Source organism: Pholcus phalangioides, unplaced genomic scaffold (assembly GCF_987345545.1).
Source record: "Pholcus phalangioides strain wild (caught in Gottingen) unplaced genomic scaffold, Ppha-v1.0 ptg000011l_1, whole genome shotgun sequence".
Taxonomy (NCBI): Eukaryota; Metazoa; Arthropoda; class Arachnida; order Araneae; family Pholcidae; genus Pholcus; species Pholcus phalangioides.
The window spans coordinates 199,585-225,060 of NW_028301604.1; the positions used below are offsets into that span (position 1 = coordinate 199,585).

At 33.2% G+C, this 25,476-nt stretch overlaps 1 protein-coding gene across 7 annotated transcripts in view; it reads right to left on the reverse strand.

The window, feature by feature from the left end:
* The window catches only part of LOC149079909 (uncharacterized), a 161,959-nt gene that overhangs the window by 76,237 nt on the left and 60,246 nt on the right, over positions 1 to 25,476 (reverse strand). For 6 of the 7 annotated variants that reach the window (XR_016193512.1, XM_089238700.1, XM_089238697.1 and 3 more), the window contains 3 exons: positions 23,833 to 23,958; positions 15,617 to 15,700; positions 1,617 to 1,743 (listed from right to left, as the gene is read on the reverse strand). Coding sequence is in view for 6 of the 7 variants with exons in the window: in XM_089238700.1 (XP_089094826.1) it covers positions 1,617 to 1,743; positions 15,617 to 15,700; positions 23,833 to 23,958 (337 nt within the window). In the remaining variant the exon portion in view is untranslated. The remainder of the gene's footprint in view (positions 1 to 1,616; positions 1,744 to 15,616; positions 15,701 to 23,832; positions 23,959 to 25,476) is intronic. The other variant, XM_089238699.1, reaches the window with a different exon arrangement.

Consider the following 25,476-nt stretch of genomic DNA (forward strand, 5'->3'; position numbering starts at 1 on the left):
ATAGTTTTGTACTTGAACCTTCCTATGAGTAGTGAATAAAAAAAAAAGTTTTTCCTAAAAATAACAATAGTGACAATATATTTCATTGGACAATTGGGTGCTGGCTCGAGTGACATATATACAGGGTGTTCGTAAACTGTTGAGAAAAATTGGAGGGATGATAGTACCCATCAAGACAAACAATATCCACAATAGAACCTATGGTCTTAATCCACTTTGTGTGTCAGAAAAGCATGAAGTAATTTGTCCAGATTGAAATGAAGGATTTTCTTAAAAATGACAAAATTCAAGCATAAAATTTCCAAGACTTAACAGATGGTTTAGCATAATGAATAACTTTCAATGAGCAGCATTAATTTTTACTCCATTAATGTATTTGTTTATACATTAATAGAGCAAATACAGGGTGTTTCAAAAAGAATCATCCAATTTAAAAAAATAACAATTCAGCTTTTGATCCATTTTCATCAAATAATGTATAGGTAGAAAGAGGGAAATCTTGAGCTTCACGCAGTTGCTGACAGGTAGTGCCAATGCTCTTCCTTTAGCTGCCACTTCAGTGTTTGTCAAGATGGTGACTGCACAACAGAAATTGTTTTGTACTCCAAGCTTTGTGAAGTGCGAGTCCGTAACAACTGTTCATCGTACTTTTCATTGACAATACCCTGGTTTTGAACTTCCTACTGCTCAGAGCATTAGGCGATTGTATAAACAATTCTGAAACAAAGGTTTACAGGTTTTCTGTGTAAAGGGAAATCCCCTGGCCGTCCCTGCATGTCAGACAAAAATGTGGAGTGCATACAACAGAGTTTTGCATATGTAGTCCACAGAAATCCACTCACAGTGGATGCAAACATGCTCCCAAAAGTTTGGGGCAAATCTGACTACTGTATAGGCATATGCTGTGCATCCCAAGGTAGACATATTGAGCATCTTTAATTTGGTTTGTAAAAAAACTTTGATTAGCCATGTAATATAAAATTAATCTTAAGGGTCTGTGTTCAATATTTTTCTTAATACACACATTTTAAATCTGGTGATTCTTTTTGAAACACCCTGTATAGGGAAATTCCCATAGATGGCCACTTCTATTCCGCTGCCAACTTCCTTTCGTGGCCAGTTTTTCTTGGAACAAACTATAGACTACATAGACATAATACAGAAATCACCCCAATTCCACGCCGACTTCTGCGTACGGTTGGCAGCTAACCTGTCCATGGCTGTCCTCATACGTAAGAGTGTAAAAAAACAAGTTTTTGAGTGTGTGTTTTTTTAAATGCATTAACACCTGATATAGTTTTCTTTGTATTATAATTTTTATACATCAGGATGAAAGCTTTTCAGATCTATCAGATTTTCTGTTCATATGTGTGACACTATCAGGTTGGAAACATTTGTAAATAATATGACAAAAGTTAATGCTATAAGATTGATCCTAGTTGATAAGACAGTTCAAAAATTTGTTGTTGCCCCTGGGGGTGAGGAGATAGGGTAAACAAAAATAATCTAAACATTTTGATTGAAAGTTAAAAATTCTAATCAATTCTAAGACCAGTGTTAGTAATAATACAAAAGTAGCGATATAAGAAGACAAAAACAAAAAATATAAATCATACCATGAATTTTGATTCCCATTTCTGCCAAAGGTGTCAAATTTGGTGAGGAAAATGCTTCTAAACAACAGGTACTAATTTTGCTGGTTCTATTTCCTCTGAACAGTTTGTTACTGAATAATACAGTCACCTGTGCAAATGTATGTAATTTTAAGATAGAATACATTATCAATGCCAATTAATGCAATACAAGAACTATAAACATTACATTGATTTAAAACATTAGAAAAATCATTCTTTTAACTGATCAAAAATATTAGGCTTTCATAATAAAAGCTTTCCATTGAGCCCATATAAGGCCATCAACATACCCGCAAGATGTCTGGCCAACAAGTATGTTGGTGAATGAATGCTGTTTACTACAAGCCTGAGAAATGCTCCAAGCTTATGCACTTTAGGTATACCATAGATTTTTAGTTGCTCCACTTCTGACCTACATGGGGACTTTAAATATGTGTTTGGATATAGCCCCTATACACTACACATACATTATATATTTCCCACATGCTTGGAATAGGATATTTTTTCTGTGAGAGATTGAACATAGTTAGAACTGTGGATTCAGAAACCATGCCATTGAAAACAAACACTGTCCTGTATGCAATCTTTGTGTCTTAACACTAGAACTACAGAGCTGTCATTTTGACAGCAGTTGGAAATTTCGTTTTTTATCCCGATTTTAAATACACTATGAACAAATTTATTTTTAGGAAATAAAATTAATTTTCTTTTCTAAAAATAGAGTATAGAATGGCCCATGCTTCATTACATTTCAGGTGTAAGCAAACATACAGACAGGGTTGGCACAATATTTACTGCTGATGGTTTTTACCATATTGGTAAAAACATGTTTCCCGCAGTTTTTACCACCTTCAGGGAAAAAATTACTGTTTCTATCATTATTTTTTTTAAAAATGTATCTAATTTTTCCTTAAAAAATGCATAATTCTGATACAATATTGTGTGAATACATAACACTAAAATTATTATGTTCTTACTAGAATGCTATTAAAGTCAGGGTTGGTGTTTTGGACAGGAAACAGGGGATGAACTGTCCGAAATTGCTTAAAACTATCCAAAACCTCCAAGTTTCAAAATGTTACGTGGAAACATATAGATTTTTCTTTCACAATTATATAATTTTTTATAGCATATAAAAAAGTACTAGCAGAATACAAACCTAACTAAATCAAAAATCTTTCTAAGGGTGTCATTTGATTTGTTTTTTTAAGTTGACAGTTTTTCATCAAATCTGATGGTAAATTAATCACTCATTATATCATATAACTCACTGTTTAAATAAACACTCAATTTTTTATTTTGTTATAAATGTTATTTTTACTTCACATCTCATTTTTCACGAATGATTATGAAGCAGGTACTGTATTTAGTACAGTGCTTGTCCAAAACCCTGCCGAATCTGCCAGAACACTTTCCTTTAGAATATGCATTATATTGAAGGTACTGAATATGTATAGTCACAGTTACAAGCATTGAATTATTGTAAAATCTGAACATTAAATATTTTTCATCAGATAATATTACACTATCAATATTTATTTACATCATTATAATGTTTATTTAACGCAAATTGTTCTATTTTGACTTTCAAGACCCAAAATTTTTGTTAAATTTCAATTGTTGCTCTTATGAGGCTAGGTGCTAATATTTAACTGAATAAATACAAGCTACATATACAATGCTATCACAAGGTGAACAGAAGTCAGAAAAAAACACTGGAAGAATAAGGTTTATCAAAAGACTGTCTTGAACACATTGTGTTTGATTTTCATGTCCAGCAAGTAGTGTATCAATTGAAAGAATGTTTTCAAATTTTATAGTGATACATACTAAACTTAGAAACCCTCTTGGCACAGATAGGGCAGCTAAATAAGTTATGTGCTATCGAATGTTAAGAAGTGCAGCTGAGCTTGATTGTTAGTGTTCAATTATTACATAAGTTTCATTTCATTCTGTAGTCATATCTTTTGCATTTTTCTAATTTTTATGTAACATTTCTATTACATTATTGTATCTTTCATGTTTTAATAAATCTAATTAATCTTCTCAAGACAGTTCAGTTTTCAAGTGTGATCCCATAGCTTGATAACCTGAGAGAGAGATATGTCATACAACCCTTTGCATATACTGTTTTGAATTTCAAAATTTTATTATATTTAATGTAATTATAATATAATTTATATAATATAAAGTTTATTATTTGATTATAGAAGTTACTCCATCAAATTGTAAAGTTTTTCACTTTGAGTTATAAAGAGGTTTTGGACAGAATGGTTTTACCATACTGTCCAAAACCTTCCCAACCCTTATAAAAGTATAATATGCACATTTGTTCTTATTGTTATAAATTTTCTTGCCATAAAGCAGGGCTTGACAAATCCTAGGCATCAGGTCGCCATGGTGACTAGAAAATCTGCGCATTGGCACCTAAAATTTTCTTCATGTAATTGTTCAATTGAAGTTTATGAATGACAAAAAATTTTCTGATTTCACGACAGTGTGCCTTTTAGCAAAGGAAGGGTAAAAGTCTGGAAAAAAACACTATTTAGGACCATTTCTCTTGAGCAAAAAATTATGCTTGGCTCCTAAGCAATTTGGCTAATGCACAAATATATATTTTTCATTTTGTCAAGCCCCCTGCCATAAAGATAATCTTGTATTGTTATCATATGCAGATGGATTAAAAAAGAGAAGTATACACACTATAAATTCAAGTATCTGTTTCTAAATCTCAGAGACAGATTTGACTTTGTTGCCTGCTGGCTATTAGAATTTTGCCACTCTTCTCCTGTTTCAATTTGATGTTTTTGACAACAAATAACTTAAATTCCCTGCCCTGTACTACAGACCGCTTAGGGTCCCCTTCCTCTATAAATAACAACACCTCTGATAAATAGACATTTAAAATATCATTGAATGAACTCTTAGTGATAATAAAAAGTGGAAAAAGAACAAAAATATTGATTAGATCATTTATCATAATTAAAATTAGTTTGCAAGAGAAAATCAAGTGACACCCGTATTAATCAATAATAGTTTTTATGGCATAGAAATAGTCGGCAATAGCCTCTCTATCTCTATACTAAAAGTAATATACAGTGAAACCTTGATATAGCAATACTCTGCGAACCAAGAAAAAATACTGCTATAGAGGAATTTATCGTTACATCAAGTATAATTGTACTGAGGTTTTACTGTACATTAATCTTATATAACAATCTTCTCTATACTGATATTACTATCTGGTCCTGATTCATAATGTTAATATTCTATATTTATAATGATCGCTCCCTTATAACAATACGTTTCTCTGATCCCTTTGATTATCATTCTATGGGCTTTTCACTGTAGCATGTTTAAGTTATAAATTGTACAAAATGCAAATTCTTAGAATTTATATATACAAAGGGAGGGCAAAAAAAAAAGAAAAGGTTTTTACATCAACATAATTCAAAGTGTGCTGCTGATGAAGATCTAAACATTGCTTCTGTTACAACAGGTGTTACAACAGTTTCCGTTTCTACAATTCTTATTTTTCCTTTTTTAATTAAGGCTTAAATTTATGTGCATTTTTTTAATGATAATTATTTAAACAAATATTAATCTTAAGTTAACAAAAAACTGTTACTCTGCATATTAATTATCAATACTAAGAGGCTAATTGTATGTGTACAAGGTTTTCACAGTTTTTACCATGTCCTGGTAAAAACCAGTTTATATCAATAAAAACCCAACCCTGCATACAGGGTGTTTAAAAAAAAAAAAGATGGGCTAATTTCTAGAAGGCGGTAAAATACATTCAAATTATTTATGTCTTGAAATGTATATAACACAACTATTTTGGCATCATTATACAATTATGTGAGAAATGATCAAATTTAAAACACCTCAGTTCTTTCTGCTAGCAAATTGAATATTAGCTTCAAATGTAAAATCTCTTGATTGCTCCAGCTGGGATGGGAAGGAGCATAGGTGGTGGAACTTTAGGTATTTAGGTCATTTAATTCCCCACAAATTTTTGTGAAGCATGCTCTCACTAATTCATTAACATTTTAACATGGAAATCAATATATGTACCCCCTGATGTGTTTTATTGAATTCCTTATATACGAAAAGTCTGGCATCCCTAGTAACTCTTCATTGTTTCACCTTATCGGAACCCCTGAATTTGTGCCCCTGGTTGGGGGTGTCACTTGATTGTCATGGAGCAACTTACATTCTGAAATTTTTAAATCACTGACACAATGTAAATTAAAAAAAATATGAGCATAATATTTTTCATAGGGTCCCTGCTTCCCTAAAAGCCATCATACAACAATATTTCAAAACATGGAATCCTAGTTCTCATGGCACTTGGTTTAATCTAAAAATATATCAACATTTACAGCAGTATCACAAATTTTTGTGATAGCGGTCAAAAAACCACTCCGGTAATTTTAGTGTTAAGGGAAGCATGGCATGAAATTTTGAGATTCTTGTGTAGTGTTTTGGAACAAACGTTCCCAGTACTGGTCAGTTTATCCCTGCTGATAGACTGAATTTGGCTGAGGTTTACACAGAAAAATATGAATTTCAGTAGCATGTTATTCTTACAGGGCTAGTTTATTTTGAAAAGTAATTTATTTAAATTTATTTACTCACAAGAGGCACAAGCTCAATTAGTGATGAAAAAACATCACACACAAATGCACAAAACATAATATAAAACACAAAAAAAACTAAATATATACACATAACATGTACATACAAATAGATGCATACTAAAAATCAACATTGTTGTGCATTAAAAAACGAAAAAGTGGAAAATCTCTATTTGTGCAATATGAAGGAACATAGAATAAGCAACAGTTTCTGAGGTTTACACGTGGACAATATAAAGTAATTATTGACAGGATGTATGGTGAATAAAAATCATTGAGTATATTGGTGAAAAAACTGTGCAAAGCTTTTTGAAGTCGAGTACCTAGCGTATCATATTGAAACGTTGATCTAATGATTTCAGTGGACACGAGAACATGATAAACATCAATTTTTTTAAAAAGAAGCACAGTGTAAAAATCGGTTTTGGATATGTACTATTGCTATCATAGTGGCTGTTGATGTATTGAATGCACACACAATAAGGAATTCAAACAACACTGCAATATTCTAAAGTTGGTCTGACAAAACAGTTATAAATGAGGAGGATAGTTTCAGTATTACAGAAGAAATGACTATTATAAATAATAAAACAAACATTTCTAGATGCTTTGGCAGTAATATTTTCAATATGTTTATTGAAGTTAAAGGAACTATTGAACATATATATGATTTTACATTTGGTAATGTTCAAATTCAACAAATTACGTTTAAAATAAATGTTAAAAATAAATGAAAATAATTCTCAATCAAAATTATTGTTTACAATTCATTGTACCGTAATTTTCTGTAATAAAGCAGAGGCTTATGAAGTTCCAAAAGTTAATTTTAAGCACTTGGAACACATATAAACCCATGGCCAATTAGCTATGTCCACTACTGTGGACATAGCTAATATTGTGGACATTCTTCATATGTCCACAATAGTGGACATATGGATCGATCCATATGCAATAGTTCCTTTAACTTCAATATGTATATATTGAAAATATTAATGCCAAAGCATTTAGAAATGTTGGTTTTATTATTCGTAATACTCATTTCTTCCATAATACTGAAACTATCCTACTCTTTTATAACTTTTTTTGTCAGACCAACTTTGGAATATTGCAGCATTGTTTGGAATCCTTATTGAGCATTCAGCGTATCAACAGCTGCTGTGGTAACAATAGAACGTATCCAAAACATATTTATACACTTGGCTTATTTCAATAAAATTTATGTTTATAATGTTCACTTGTCAACTGAAATCCTTAGATCAGTATTTCAATATGATATACTAGAAACTTAACATCTAAAAGCTCTGCACATTTTCTGCAGAAGTTTGCATGAAATGGCACACGGGAAGTCAAGTATGATGTAATCACTCAGGCATGACTCAAACTTTTGTCAAAAGGTGGTCATTTTTTACGAAGGTAAACAACACAAGCATGCTGCAGGAGAGTTGTGGTGTATTTTCATTCAATTTCACTTTATATTTAGGACAATTTTAAAGATTTCAGATCACATAGCGTATTATGGGATATTAGTGATGGTAAATATGAATTATTACAAAATTATAAATTAAACAAGCATCTTGAAAAATATGTTTTGGTTGAATCTCATATAAAAATCAATTTTTTAAAGCTTATTTTTTTGTCAATATTTTGCTGAGAAACTCATGTTACAGAGCATTGCTGCATAGTTTAGAACAGTTTCCCAACCTTTTTTGTCCCATCACCCCCTTCTTCAGAAATTTTTTCTCCCATCGCTCCCCCAACACAATCTAACCCATAGGATCCTATGTTATACCATAGCTTCTACTGCCCCCCTGGAACATTTCATCGCCCTTTGGGGTATTAACGCCCACATTGGGAATCCAATAAATTGCCCATTCTAATAAAAAGTTGATATATTACTTGATATATAACCTTTAACTGATATAAAATAATTCACAAACTCTTCCTAGAGCCACATCAATGTATAAGTCCACACGGACATGGCACAGGGACTTCCTATGTATGGAGGCACTTCATGATAACGAGATCTAATGTCATGATTTTTTAAAGTAAGTAAATTGGTACATCACTTAGAATATAGCTTTTCCTGGTGGCCTATGGTCAAGGCTGTCTTAAGAACATCATGGATCCCCAAGCCAAGTGATTTTTCTGAGGTTCTACCTGACATTTTTTTGAAAATTTCAACCAGATCTCATTTTTGTGAAGTGCCCGAATGGACCCATGCATTAACATAGCACTGTCCATGGTGCTGTTAAGATGGCCCTGACTCTTTCAAATGTATTTATACATTTTGTGGAGGTGTCTGAAGGGTAATGTATGGTATTATGCAGATATTATTTTCATGGATATTATTATAGCTTCAGTCAGGGGAGTATGCAGCATCAACATTTAAAGGGGACACGCCAGGCTGTGGGGGAGTACAAGAAATCTCTTCCAGAAAAAATTTAAGATACTAACTTTCAAAAGTATTTTAAGTTGATTAAGAAAGATTACATATAAAGGTGTTTTCTTTTGATACTCTAATTTTTACACAAAAATATTTTTAATTTTTGATAATTTTTGAGGAGAGGGCATGGGTTCCCATACCTTCTTATGAGTACACCTCTGGCTGAAGCACTGTAATCTCTTATTATTATAAAAAATTATTTGAGAAGAATAATACCAGGCTGACTGTAAGTATGAATGAAGAACATTTAGATACATACAAGCTTGCAACTCAACAAGCCAGTACAAAATACAAGGCTATAATGTTCTTATTTCTTTGGTTCAACTATATTTGGGTAAAGCTTTTCAAAACAAAATGTTTACTGAGGTAGAACTGCTTTTTTGTTAGTGTAAATTCAGAATCAACCCAAAACCCAGACACCAACTTTTTTCCTTTATATGACTGGAGTTGGTTGTGCAGTAAAGTAGTAGTAGTAGTAATAACCAACTTTTGCTTATGGAACAGTTTTTAAAACTATGTCTATGAAGTTTCATTCTTCCTTTATTTCTTGACACTCATCTTTAGGTGTATAGAATTAGCTAGAACAATGGTTTATGTGGTTTTTAAAATTTAGAGGAGACACAATTAAAGTCATCCTTGAATTAGGAAAACATCTTTAATGCATGGATTGTAGCTGTGTAAAGTGGTATAGCAATGTCCTATTGGTTTTTGCAAGAACTGACTTGACGAATGTATAACAGAAACCCTGTGAATCATTATTATTCATCCAAAAAAACAGATTTAGTAAAAATGCAACATAGACTGTTATTTGGGAGAATGATTCAAATATTGGTCAAAGCTCAAAAGAATATACCAGGATTCATGATGCCAATCGTTATTGCACCAAATCGCGACAAAATATTTCATTTAGCGAATAAATAAAAGATCAAATTCATGAAATTATGATTGTTCATTTGGCATCTTGATGGCAGAATCGGCCATTTGACGCACATGCAAAAGTCCCGAGTCCAAAAGTGAAATTTTTGTTGGCCAATTGCAAACTGTTCAGCAACTTTCGGTACAGTTCCAAAGGAGGTTGACAGGGGTAATCAACCTCATCTGGAATAGCGAATAGTTAGTTGCAACCCCAACAGCCTATATGCAAAAAACAACCTATTGTTTGCAGGGCCAGCTCTGGACATTTTTCAAGTGTAAGTGAATAATATTTCAGTGATGAAAATTTGTCCCTCCTCTTCAGTTGGCACCTTCTGCGACCATGTAGTTTGCTGAATCCAAGATCCGGCCCTGATTGTTTGACCCATTTACTCTACCATAGTCCTTCTCTCAGTATCATGAACCTCATTAAAACACCATTATAGTACGGAATGGATGTAAAAAAAATACAAACAACAGTATTTCTGTTAATGTTCCCAGCAGGCAACAATTCAATTTTCAAAATGCTTTTGAATTGTGGGCAGCAAACAAATCAGTGGATTCTCTAAGAATTAAAGTGTTTTTTGTACTGTATATAATTTACATTTTATATTAAATAATTTTTATTTGTACATGATTTGCATTTTGATTTATTTTTCGATCTTGAACTTGATACAAGTTGTTTTGGAATCCACACTTTTTTTATGATGCATCAATTTGGCTAAGGTTCTCTCTCATTTGGCTACAGCTTTTTCGATCTGATTAGCTAAATTGCTACATCTGATAAAATATCAGGAAAACCCCTGGGATATACAGACATGCACATAGATGGACATTTGGGCAAAGAAAAGCCTTGGGAAATAAATTCAACCCACAAAATTGTAAATTTCTTTTTCATGAACAACAAAATAAATAATCTAAAAATCAGATTGTTTGCTATAGGTTGAGGACCTTCAAGCCCACATGATCAAGTATAGTGCTTATATCTTCCTGTGGTAGGTTGTATAATTTTGCTTATCTTCTGTAATGTCAATATTTTGTTACCTTAAATCAGCACAAAAATTTAAAATCTTTGATGCAAACATAAAAGATCTTTATCAAACTTTTATAGTGTGGTCCTGGCCTAAACAAGACAAAACTACAGGCTGAAATGAACAGCCAGCTTCACTATTGAAAGAAGGAAAAATAAAAAAATATATTCTGAAGGTTTTTATTTTACACAACCCAGTCCGGTTCACAGGAGTCCTCTTAGGCAATGTTGTAAGCTTGTTTGTTTCTCATACATGCAGATAGAAATATTTTTGATCATTTTTGTCGCACCACGGTCATTTTCTGCACACGAGGGCTAATTAGACCAGGACCTACAATTTATTGCCGATTCCGAATGGCAGGCTTGTTTTTTTATACTCATCGAGGGGTTGGTGTGCTAACCCCTCGATGTGGGACTCCCTGCGGTAGCAATTTCTTCTGCGGTCATGTCGCCGTTTCTGATGTACCCCTGTGTCAGGAAAGTTTTCTGACAAGGACGAACCGGGTATCGAACTCGCGACACCTCTAAACATTCTTTGGTACTTGAGGCGAGTATCTTATTGACCTGGGCTACCGTGCCCTGCAGATAGAAAAGAAAATATCATAGAATGCCCAGACTATTCAATTTCATGCTAAGAGTCAATGAGTCTTGCATGAAACTGAACAGTCTGGGCATTGAAAGAACGGGTCAAGATGCTTTCTTTATGTATTTTTTCTCAGTTTAATCATTCATTTTACATAAAATGACTCAAAAATTTCTGAAAGAGAAATAAGACTATCTGAAAAGCAATTCTAAGGTAGACATAAATTAATTGTGCTCTATTTACAGAAATTCTGATGATTATGTGAAAATTCAATTAATAAGGTTGCTGTATTATTATATGAGTGCATACATCAATATCAACCAAAAAATTTGTTAGCCGAGGTTGAAAAACAGCAAAAACAATCTTCATCAGCCAAAGAATTCATAAGCTGCGGTATCAGTGTAATTCTTTTTGTTTTTTCAAATTAATGTACTATTTTGTGAGGTTTTGTTTTAAATATCTTTTAATCTAAGAAAACAATTTTGAAACTCTTACAACCTACCATTATCAGCACACTGAATACACGACTCATTGGAGTCAGGGGTGGGAAGGGATGAAGTACATTTTGGAGCAGCATAATATAGGATTTAGAACAGTTTCAGAATAAGAATGTATAAATTGGAGAAACAAAATCATTGTTTACAAGCAGGGATAGGAGGATTAGTGATTTAACTGAATATACCGAATATCAATTTTCTTAAAATTTATCACAACTATAAATAAAATTGGTGTTTTAATTGAAAATGAAATTATTAGTTATTTCAAATGATTGATATTGAATTTAAATTATGCAATTTATTATTTAAATAAATATTAAAAACTGGCAATTGAGGGATTTTTTTGCAGTGATACTAACAATCAAATTTAACGATGATACATTGTATTTTAATATTACTTACAGAAACAATTTTTTTTCAACATTTGTTAGAATTTTACATCTAATTAAGAAAGAATGTTAACCAATATTTACTCTCAACTAGTAATGCATTAAATTACGACTTATTTTCTTATTTTTCCCTTTTAGATGTTCTTTGCCCTTTTTGCCTTTTTCAGTAGCTCAATACTCATCTTGTCTAGGTACATCCTTCAGTTAGTGAGCTTGTGTAATTCATACTCACTTCCACCTTTTATTGCAATAGGATTCTATTTTCAGTTTCATGTTTTCACTGTCTTAGAAATTTCCCCTGACACAACCTTTTTCACAGGAAAGGCTATGCACCACACATCAGTAAATTTTAAATTTATGGAAAAAATTCCAATTAACATATTTTTAAAAAGTCAGATGTGCTTAAATTTACACAGATATATTCTGCCATGCCGAATAGGTTGAATACCGAATAGCAGACGAATATTTGTCCCATCTCTAGTTAAGAAAAAAGCAATGAATTAAAGCAGTGTTTCCCGTAGTGGGTGATGGAATGGTCCAGGGGGTGATAGAAGCTATGAGTATAGCACACAATCCTATGGGTTTGCAGAGTTCGGGGTGATGAGAAAAAAAAATTTCTGAAGAAGGGGGCGATGGAACAAAATGTTTGGGAAACTGAATTAAAACAACAATATTTGGGATTGATAACAAAAATGAGAAAAAAAAATATTTAAAAAAAAGCAGCCATATTAATTTGTGTGACGAATTTATCACACCAGTCTATTTACAATGACACCCTTTTTGCTTACTATTTGCTGTCTGGAACAGCAGCAGTTTAAATGGGCTAAAACGTTTCTAGTACTCAAAAAGAAATTGTTGCAAAATGGGAGGAAATTTCAGAAGAATCAACACAATGTTTGGCGATCCAGCACTCGTTATTTGGTGATATTGGCAATTCAACATGTAGGGTTCGTTTTCAATGAATGATTGCCACAATCATAAGCACTCTCTGCCACTTTTATATATAATATTTGGTTTAATCATACTTTTTCACAATAAGCATTATACTATTAACACGTCCTCCTCGCTTACAGCGAGCCTTTGAAATTACCTCCTGAGTCCACAGGAGCCACTCTCTAACTCACTGAAAACACACCAAGCTTCTTTGCTCTTCGTCGAGGGCCTTTCTCCCCCACCCACGCTTTCTACTCCCATCATGCTCCTTCCCAATAGGGGAAAATCTTACACAACACTCATTATTTAGCAACATTGGAGATTTAACACTCATTATTTGGCAAAGTTGCTAAATTAGCATTCGTAATTTGGCGGACTTGCTCTCTTTTACTCGTGGAATGATTGTTTTTCACAAAACATCAGAGTTTGATGCAATGATGATCGACTATAACAATTTCTGCTGCTTGCAGTACCAATGTTTATTCTTTTTTGAAAACAGAAACTGACTTGCGTTTATGCTTTAAAGTTGAAAGACCATTGCAAATCATCTGTACGGCCATGAATATTATCAGGGTTTCGCGATGGAAAGCTTTATGAGGAATCGACAGTTTAAATAAGGAGCCGTGGTTATCCCAATTTGATTTTTGGGGACAAAGTCAAGCGCGGGAACTCGCAGGAAAATTGAAAAAAAAATGAATCTGTAACCTTCTTTCTAATTCTGTAAATTTTTCTGGACTTCAGCAACTCTTTCAATGAGGGAAAAGACAAATTATTGGTTTGACATGTTAGTAGCACTTTAAAAAAAACTGTCTTGGGATAAAGTCAAGAAGGGTAAATGAAAATTAAATATTTTTTGATTGAAAATTTTCATTCAAATGTAAAAAATATCTCTGTAATGCTTGCAAAGCATGAAAAGCACACATGGTTAGCCTGCAAATTTTTTTCCTAATACTGTACTATGCAGTGTAGTCAAACTACTTTCCAACAGAGATCTCTATTTTTTTCAAGGTTACGGGATACCACGACGATGGAAGATGGGAGGAGGAAAAGTGGTGTTGAAAAGTATAGAGCAATAAAACACACTGTTCTCTGTTCTCGCAAAGAATCATCTCACAGCAAGCAGGAACAAATCTTTTTGCCATCCTTTCATAAATTCTGGGCATATTGAAGTAAAATTTGCTATTTTGACTATTTGGTGCAGAAAAATACTAAAATATGCTATTGGAGTAGGATGGCTATAAAATGTTAATTTTGGTGCAGTGAAATTGGTGCAGAGTTTCAATTAGTGTGAACTAATTGAGAAAACTCAGAGTAAGATAAGTCAAAACAAAAAAATAGTCAAAGTAAAAATTATGCATGCAATTACAATAACTATTCAAAATCTTACACATTCCATGATTTTGAAGAAAATAAAAACAGGGTTACAATGTATTTAAAAGCCCTAAAACTGAGAGTAAATACAACGTGGTTAGAAAGTTCCTTGGCTGTTTCGGAGAGATGCGCAGGAGACTGATGAATGACGTGATACAAAATTCAGGTCATTGATCATTTTTGTTGCACTGCGATCATTTTCTGCACACGAGGGCTAATTAGACCGGAATCTACAATTTATTACTGATTCCAAATGACAGCCTTTTTCATAATCCCAGAGAGGTTAATGCACTAACCATAACGTGTGGGACTTTCTTTGCGGTAGCAGTCTTTTTTTATGGTCATGTCAGCGTTTCTGTTGTACCCTAGCTACCGCGCCCATAAAACTTCAAGAAATCGGTCTTTTTAACATGAGAGCTTGAGATGTCTAACATTCTGTGACAGTTAAAGAAAAAAAAAAGGAAACTCGTGTGGTTACAAAATTTTGAAAAAGAAATGCAGTAGCAACACCCATATTTCATTCTGGAATCAGAATATATAAGCACTGTAAGTAAAAATTCAACACTCTTCGGGTTTTTTCAAAGTCTGAGAGGGTCAGCATAAACCTCAAAGAAAAATATAAAAAAATATAGCACAGACAACCAGGGGATTTTCACAGCAAGGTCTTTCTGTTGCTCACATCAACCGTGAAGTTCTTGCCAAAATGCTGGAAAGGCAGCCTATTTTTTCAGGCACTCTTTCTCAAAAACTTCAAGGAAAATATAAGCAATGCGAAGACACATTGCTGTAAAAACCCTACTGTTTTCTTACGTTTTATTTCTAGTCTTTCCAGGGAGTCTATGCAAACCCTTTTGAACACAGAATAAAAGTTCCAACACTCTTAGTGATTTTTCATAGTGCTTGTTCTAATTCTGAAATGATATTTGTATGTTGCTATTGTGTTTTTTTCAAAATTTCGTTATAACTGTAACCACTGCATAGTGCAGTTGCAGAATGCCAAATATCTCCTATCCGGGGTGAAAAAGAATGATTTTTCAAATTTGCATTAATCTATTCATTACAGTCTCTAGTACACCCTCTCAAACCAGCCAAGAAACTTTAAGACCACTCTTTTGGAAATTGTAACTGAACTAGGTTGAACTTGGTTCAGAACCAAGCATATAAATTCCACACATAAAAATTACCTCTGGAATGCAGTAGTTGCCAGCTATAATCAAAGAATTCATGAAATTATCCCGACCATCACTACGTGCTTCATACAAAGGAATCTGTCCACACAGAAACAAGAAAGAATCAGTAACACGTAATTAAATCCCATTTTAACAAATAATCATTAGATTATGAGAATAGCTTTCACTTTCAAACATCTTTATTGTAGAAACTCCAGTTTCAATATTTCATCAAATCAAATCTCTCACAGGAAGCACAAACCCAGACGTGCCAACTTTTGAAATCCAGAAACCTGGAGATTCTCCCGAGGGGGGTACCCCCCCCCCCCCGACACTCATAGACTCGATCAAAAAAAAAGATCATTAAAAAAAAAATCGAAAATTTTTTTTTTTTAATAAATTAAGAAAAAGTTACATTCTCCCCCCCCCAAGGCAGGTTCTGCATTGCCCCTAAGAAGAATATCATTCCATGTCAGTCTTTCTATGCAGAGTAAAGAAATCACATCTACATACTGTTCATAAAGTATAAGTGTTTCTTTCCATGGATGCTATCAGTGATTGATAATTTTGGGTATATGAATTCTTAAAAGCTTTATATTTAGCTGTATATAGCTTAAAGTTTTATATTTTCTTTCTGAAGATGTTTAATCGGAAAAAACAATTTAAAAAAATTCAAATTACAAAGCTGCGGACAAAAAAACGTGTTTACCACACGGCTGTTAATGGAACACAATAACGATTATACAGGGATTTCGGCAACCAAAGGCTTTCCCCTGATAAATGATTGCAGATAAACGATACCTATACAAAGTCACATCTTTGCCAGTTGCTTAAATGCATTCACCAAGACTTTTTTTACGGCTGCTCGATGGAAATGACTACGCTATCCTCTATGGGTGTCTTCCCTAACGGCGACGGTAATCATTGACGCCACGACAACGTGAAAGCTTGCGTAAAATCTAAGTAACAGGGCATACAGCATTTTACTGGTGAAAAACATTGATTCAAGAGGCATACTTCTAATTAGAAAAAGTATTAAATAACATGTAGTACTCAGATATGTCAGTTGTATTCTAAGGGGTTGTATAGTTGTTAAAATAAAAATTTTAACTTTTTATACAGTCCCAGTGTGCCCAAAACCCAATTAGAAAGTTGTTGCCCCAGTCTCTCCTGATGCCAACAAAAACAATTCCACGTTTCTAAGTGCAATATTTACTGAGATATTCAAAAAACAGAGGAAAGTTGGGAAAAAAAAAGCATTAAATGTGAGTAAAATGGTTTAACTGCATTTAATGCTGTTTTCTGCATTTCAAACTTCCTTCCATTTTTCTAACTTGAATATCTCAGTGGATGTTGCACTTGAATACGTGGAATTCATTTTATTGGCATTAGGAGAGACTGGGCAACAACTTTGTAATTGGGTTTTTGAGCACACAGGGACTGTATGTTTTAAGAGAGGAGCCGTGTGCTCATTAAATAAAGTAAAGCTCATCACCCTCAATATATTTTTTTGAGTAATTATCAGGGGTTGCAGAGATGGTTGATTGGCAGATGACCATACTTCCAAGCAATAAGTTAACTTAGAAAAAACAGTGAAAAATATAACATGTAAATGTGCATGTTATTTGGATTTTCTTTCAAATATTGTAAAATATGTAATTTTGATTTAATTTGGTAAACTTTAATTTGTGTATAGTTTTATCGTAATTGACTAGGGACATAATTATGTTATGCATAAAAAGTTAATTTTTTTATTTTAATAACTATTCAACCCCTTGGGACATGAATGACACATCTGAGTACTAAATGTTATTTGAATACTTTTTTTTATTGGAAGTATGCCTCTAGGACCAATGGTTCGCCATTATAATGCCATACACCCTGTTACCTATACACCCTGTATATACAGTAAAAGACTGTTATAACGAGTATAGCTTATAACGAGAATCTCACTATTTTAAATAAAAATCATATTTCTCTCTGTCATGAAAAATGTTGTAAGTGCGAAAACAATAAACTAGAAATCTAGATGAGTATTAGTAATAGGGATCATGAAAATATGTCATACTAAGTGGGAAAATGTTTGCAGGTTATAAGTGGAATCCACTTTCTTTTTTTCCCCATTTATATGTTTCTAGAGTGCAAAAAACTAAAATTTGTTTATAACAAGAAGTTCATTGTAATGAAAATTTTCCCTGATTTTGAACGCTCATTATAATGAACTTTTACTGAAACTATATTATCCAATTATATTAGATACAGTTGAATTTGCCTATAACATGCCTACTTGGTCATTCCAGGCATGTCTGTCATAAGCAAGGTATTGAAATAACCTTATGTAGCAGTTATATATATGTTATATATATACAAAATCGGATGTGTCTGAAAATTGGAATAAAGCAATGATGGTTCTTCTTTACAAAAAGGATGAAAAGGAGGATATCAAGAACTATCAACCAATCAGTCTCCTATCAGTAATTTATAAAATCTTCACCAAAGTTCAGACATATAGGCTTGAATCGAAATTGGACGAAGCTCAACCAAAAGAACAGGCAGGATTTCGAAGTGGATTCAGTACAGTGGATCACATCCAAACAATCAGGGAACTTAGAGACACAAGGAATACAAATTACCATTGTGTATGGCCTTCATTGATTTTGAGAAAGCATTTGACTCTGTCTTCACATCTGCTGTTGTTAAAGCTCTAGATATAATTGGGGTAGAGAAGACTTACATCAATATCATCAAGAAAATATATGACAAAACAACTGCAACGATTCGTTTGGATAAAGGAAAAGCAAAGATTAAACTCAGAAAAGGAGTCAGACAGGGTAATACTATCTCAAAAGTCTTTAACTCTGTTTTTTTTTGTTTTTTTTTCTAAATAATAATAAATAGTTTATTAAGAAAGAAAGAAAAAAAACAATATATATAAATACAGTATTCTACTAAAGGGATCGCTTGATCCATCCAGAGTAAACAAACATAAATTTAGAAGTATTCAGAAAACTGGATTGAGATAAAAAAGGAAATAAAATAAATAGAGAATTTCTCAACCATTTGCGTTTTGCAGACGACATTGTTATCATCAGCAGTAATCCAGATGAACTAGAAGAAATGATACAAGAATTGGCAAAGGCAAGTATTGAGGTGGGCTTGAAAATGAATCTGCAAAAGACTAAAGTTATGTTCAACCCCCTTGCGTTGAAGAGGAAAATCTTGCTCAACAACACACAGATAGAAGAAGTAGAAAGCTATGTATACCTGGGACAAGAAATTACTATGGACAACGGAATCATTAATAAATTAACAGAAAGATCAGGATTAGGTGGAGCACTTTTGGCAAAAACTGTAATTCTGAAGAGTCACGTGCCATTATGCCTGAAAAGAAAAGTTTTTAACCAGTGTGTGCTACTAGCACTGACGTATGGAGCTGAAACATGGACACTCACAAGCAAGACGATACAAAGGCTACAGACAATGCAAAGGAGCATGGAAATATGTATGCTAGGCATCACAAGGAGAGATAGAAAATGAATCACTTGTATAAGGAACCACGCAAACGTTATATGATATCATGGAATGAATTAAACGTTTGAAATGGAAATGGGCTGGACATATTGCAAGAAGACAGTGCAACAGATGGACTACAAGTATTTTAGATTTGTACCCCCGTGGTGTTAAATGTCCGAGAAGGCGTCCCCAAGCAAGATGGATTGATGAGATCAGGAAACTGGCTGGAGTCAACTGGATGGCTAAAGCATCAGACAGAGCAGAATATCTGATGCGGAATGTCTTAAAGGAGACCTTCATCCAGCAGTGGATTGAAAATGGTTGATGATGATGATATATATGCATAAAACAGATACATAAGTCTGCTCAGGTACGTTAAGTAACCATTAATTATATACAAAAATTGTTTACAATTTGATTAAGAATCGGGAAAGCAGTCCAAAATGAGTTAAAAAAATGCATCTGAAATATACTATAGTTAGTAGAAAATCTGGTCACCAAGAGGAACATTCAAAAGTGCAGAAATATCCATAACCACTTAGTTTTTGAATTAAATTTCAATATTTATTCAAAAATTAGAAAGATTGTGCAGCTTACTTAGCAAGAAAAAGCAAGTTTTAACGAATGCACTTTTGCATGGTAAACTAATATATAACTAATATCTATCAAAAAATAATACTAATGATTGATTTTACATAGCTGTGGAACATTATTCATCCTTCTTTGGCATGCTTTGCAAAACAAGCATAGGCACAACACAAAAGCACCATTATTAAAAAAAATGAGAAGAAACAGACCGTGCTTCCAAGACCATGGTAAAACCACAGGAGGGTAAAGACTGCTCAAAAGTCACCTAAGTTTTGACCTAAACTATTCTAACAAGTAAAATAGGGTTCCCTTTCTCTACTCCTATACCTCCTCTAAGGCTGTATGGCACCATATTTCACTGGACATTCCAGTGTAATTTTGGCAGCCCAACTTTTTTAAATAAAAATATTGCTTTTTCCCTTTGCTTTTAACAAATCATACTTAAATTTTTATTCTTAACAGAAATCAAGAATTGGGGTTTTTAACTTATAAATTATACAACGATAATGACTTACAAGCAGTTTCCAGACTATTAGGGCATGATCTAGGGTATATTTTTCCCAATGTTTTGCTCTCATCTGTGGCAGGCATCTTCTGAGGCTAAACAGATGTAGGCCTCCACAACAAATGAGAAAGGCTTAGTACATCAAGTGTCATTGACTAGTTTTCTATATACACTTCTGAGGCTTGATTGGCTGCAGAAGAACCTGATTTGCTGGCTTGTGTGGACGTGTCATGCTCTGATTGGCTGCATGGCATCTGGTGGCGATTGGTTGTCAAGGTAATTTCTTCTCTGGGGCACATCTTGGCTATCTGCACTGCTGAAATAACAGGACCCAAGTCGAATACACCTTCGTCTCTTCCTTTTGATTTACACTGTGGTGCTTGAATATTTCAATGGCTTCTCTATGAAGATGATCATAGTAGTGCACCTTGGACAATATTACCTTGGTATTTTCAAATTTAATTTTGTGATCAGTTTACCACATGTTTTTTTACATATTTGGGATATTTTACATATTACCTTTATTCAAGAATAAAGGAACACCAGAGAAGTTTCCGCCTGGGAAAAATGGAAAGTTCAGCTATTGGAGAACATATGTGGGAAACCTGTCACAAAATTAAATTTGAAAACACAGAGGTGCAGCACTATCATGCTCGTCTTCATAGAGAACCCACTGAAATATTCAAGCACCACAATATAAATCAAAAGGAGGAGACGAAGGTGTATTCCACTTGGGTCCCATTACTTAAGCGGCGCAGAGAGCCCAGATAAATCCCTGATGAGAGCCAGAGGGGGAACGACCTCAACAGCCATTCGCCACCAGATGCCACACGCAGCCAATCAGCGCACAACACATCCAAACAAGCCAGGGAATGTGGTTCTTCTGTGGCCAATCAAGCCTCAGAAGTGAATATAGAGAACTAGTCAATAACACTTGATATACAAAGCCTTTCTCCCTTGTCATAAAGACCTACGTCTATTTAGCCTCAAAAGATGCCTGTCACAGATATGGGCAAACAGGTAGAAAATACCTTAGACCATGGCCTAATAGCCCGGAAACTGCTTGCAAGTCATTGAATGCCGGCCATGAAAGCCTCAGACATTACATTACAATAATTATTACTAAAAATCATAATTTTAATCATAAAAATATTCATCTTACATGTGTTTGTAAAACTGAATTTTTTTTTTTCATCAACTACATTTTTAATCCATTGTGAATGTCTTGTGTAGGTACCAATTTCCTGTATTTTTTCTAGGAAATATAGTCAGCATAGGTATACAGAGTGAACATGACATGTTCTGCCTAATGATATATGGTGATAGATAGGCCCAAGTGGAACATGAAACACTCTACTAACCCTGTCCTATCTTGAACCATTTTTGAGTTATGGTGGATAATCAATTACGGGGGAAAAATGTTTCAAGTCTGCAAAAACAAAATTTGTGAAGTTTCTGAGAGACCTATACACAAACTAAGAACAGATTTGAAAACAGAAAAAATCCTATAAGGCGACATCAATTTCATTGAAATACGTGGACTGGTATATGTGGCGATTGGCAAATTTCAAAATCGAATTGTCGCCAAAATTTTTAATCTCCAATTCAACAAACACTCTTGTAGCTACAATTGGTCAAATTTACCAAAATCTTGTCCATTATATAAGCTTTTAAAAGAGTTTACAATAAACAATATCAGTGCTCTGGTTCAGGATAAATTTAGTCTTTTGTTTGCAATACATCACTGAAATCAGCGTTTATCTACAAATTTTGATGGCAATTTGATTTTGCAGAAAAATCCTACAAGGTGGCATTACTTCTATTAACAGGGTATCTGTATTAATGGCAAGCTTCAAGTGCAGAGAGATTTGTGAAGTGAAAAATCGAATTGTCACCAAAACCTACTAAAATTACATTGATGAATGCAGATTTCAGTGATGTATTGCAAACAAGACTAAATTTCTCCTGAACAAAACCACTGATTTGGTTTATTGTAGGCTCTTTCAAAAGCTGGTGCAATGGACAAGATTTTGGTAAATTTGACTGATTGTAGCTAGAAGGGTATTTGCGCAATTGGCGATGAAAAATGTTATCAAGAATTCAATTTTGAACTTCGCCAATTTTTCAGCACTTGTAGCTTGCCATTAAATCCAGATATTTTGATGAAATTGGTGTCATTTCACAAGTTTGCTGCTCTACCTAAATACGTGCTTAGTTTGCGAGTAGGTCTTTCAAAAACTTTTCAAATTTGAGTTTTTCAGCCGTTACAAATTTTTTTTCCATAATCGATTATTCACCATAACTCAAAAACGGTTTAAGATAGGACAAGGTCGGTGTAGGGTGTTTTATGTTCCACTTTGGCTCATCTATCACTCCCTTTCATTTAGCAGAACATGTCATGTTCACTCTGTATATCATTTTGTGTGTATTGATACTTTTCTACCGGAGCACCTTTCACTGGTTCACTCACCAGTCATGATTCTCTCTGATTTCAAAAGGATGTTGCATGGGAAGTTTTTCAAGGAAAGTTATGAGAATTTGGTGAAAGCTTTTGGTGACATTGCACCTTTCAGAGTAACATTTGAAAACTGGTATAATTAATTTCAATATGAGTGACAGAGTCTGAAAGACAATCTAATGAAGTTATGTTAAAAAAAATGTAAGATGTGTCTGTTTATTATTTGAAATCAAAGTGTCTGGAAATCACTAAAATCTGGAGATTCAGGAGACTGATCATCAGTAAAGCAAACCATTTTGCATCAACATTTCAGAGTAAAAAAAGGTGTCATTATAGGTGCCACATCTTTTGACAGAAGCACAGAAACAGGGTTGCAGAACTGTTGCCAGTTTTTTCACCAACTAAAGTAACCACATTTTGAAGTCTTACACAGAGAATGGCTGCCATTTTCTTTTAAGATTCTGGAGCAATTAAAAAGTCTATATTTACCAATCCTTTTGCAAGAAAACTTATTCCTTAGGCTTTATTAATTATGAACAATGTTTCTGCCCATCTTGATGGATCAAGAGATGACTTACTGAAAGAGTTATTATTCAACCATTAACATCTTGCCTTCTAAGATAACACTTCTGATCCAGCCAATGAATCAAAAAGTCATTTATAATTTCAAAAAAATTGTGTACAAAGCTTTAATAAGCCAAAACATGGACTACTTCAATAATCAAGCAATGTTGATCAAATACTTTTATAAATATTTTGAAAAGAAAAACGACTTCGTATGTTCTTAGTGAAAGTATTGGAGTTTGCCAGCCACTCGCAAACATTTATTTTCATCAAACGCTAGATTTTGAGTTCTATTAAAGTGAGTTCAAATTTAATTTACTTGATTGTTGTTTCTAATTCTTGTTTAATTCGATTTTTTCATTCTGAAAGAACTATAATAATTTTTACATGAAACATTTTAAACTAAGAAATTTCAAGCATATCCATAATGAGTATTTTTAATATGAAAACTTTGTCACTCATTGTGAGCTGCGGAAAAAGAAAAAAAAAGATGAGAATAAATGTACCACATAAACAGAATTTTTTTTAAATGATGAACATGCATGAATATTCATGTATAAATGCAAAAACATCAACTTCAGAGTGATTCAAATTAAAACTTACCTGAGAACCTGTTATAACAACAGTTTTACCCAGGTTTTCAAGCATAAATGACAAAGCAGAAGCAGTGTATGCCATTGTATCAGTACCATGAAGAATAACAAAACCATTGAAAGACTCATAGTTTTTCTATTAGTAAACAAGAGAAAACATAATTAAAAAATTCAATAAGCTACCAAAATTACAAAATATTTATGTACTTTTGATCTACTTTCAGTCAAAAGAACCACATAATTTCATTCCTGATAGATTTTTAAAGCAGAAAGATTTTTTTTCGCCATGTCCAACACATTTCAAAGTTTTCAAGTGAAGCTAGCTGCTGGATTTTATAATTGTAGTTTTATCCTGATTACAATAGGCAAAACCTTGAATAGGTTTATGTATTCCTCAATAATGTTGAAAAAACTTTACTTTCATAAAACTTTTTATTCAAAAGTTAGAAGTGAAAATATTGATAATTTTGGTTCAATGAATTAAATACTTCTGTTATTATTGAAAGCAGCCAGAAATTTATTTCGGAGAGGGACGACTGATGTTTCGAGGAGAAAGGAGACCAAAGTGATAGAGCAATAGACTTAACCATGTTATTCCATAACAATTACTCATTCTCCAAAATTTTGAGGAAGACCATAGTTTCCCCCCTCAGTATGTCCCTCATTGAAAGCAAATAGAAAAGAAGAATATACTATAGAACAGTAACTAAGTGTGTGTCGAAAGTAAGAGTTCGATCCAAAAAAATAACAAATGAGAAAATCAAAGATGTATTAATGGTTCTAAATACACATATACAAGGTACATAGCAAACAGGGAGTATGACATTTTACGGGCAAACCGTTGATCCTAGAGGTATACTTCCAAGTAGAAAAAGTTTTGAAATAACGTGTAGTACTCAGATATGTCATTCATGTTCCAGGGGGTTGTATAGTTATTAACCCAGGTAGCACAAAGATCTACATATATCGTAAAATTTCAGTTTCCAATATTGATCCATATTGGGCCACGATATCGTTCTGGCTGAAAAATTCAAAGTCAGAGATAAATAGATCTATATCGTGAATGAGATATATGCAAATGCATCAAATTTTGGACGATAGATGGCACCCCCTTCAAAAGAAATTAAAAAAAAGTCTGTCGTTTTCCTGTCTGTGGGTTTGAACCCATGCACTCCCTGAACTATGCCCATCTCTAACCTCATGACTTACCAACCCACCACGACATCACTTGTTACTTACTGATATTAAAATATTAATCTACAAGTAATGGTTTTTTACTTTATTTTAAATCAAGTCAAATTTATTCATTGTCATGTATGTATACATAAAAATTACAAGAGAGAAAATGTAAGACGTATTTATCATCTAGAGACAGATTATAGAAAAAAAATATAATTAAGAAAATTATAATACAAAAAACATAACAAAGAAAGACAAATTAATGTATTAAAATTGATATATTGTGTGTGTATAATAAAAATAATTATTTATTTAAAACTATTAATTTATACTGATAGAACAAAAAATAAATAAACACCAAAAGTTATGCAACACCAAGAAGTTAAAAAAAATTAACAAAACACCAACTGAAATAATAATAAATTTTAAGAAAAACACACACATATACAACAAAAACAAGAGCAAATTTTTCTAA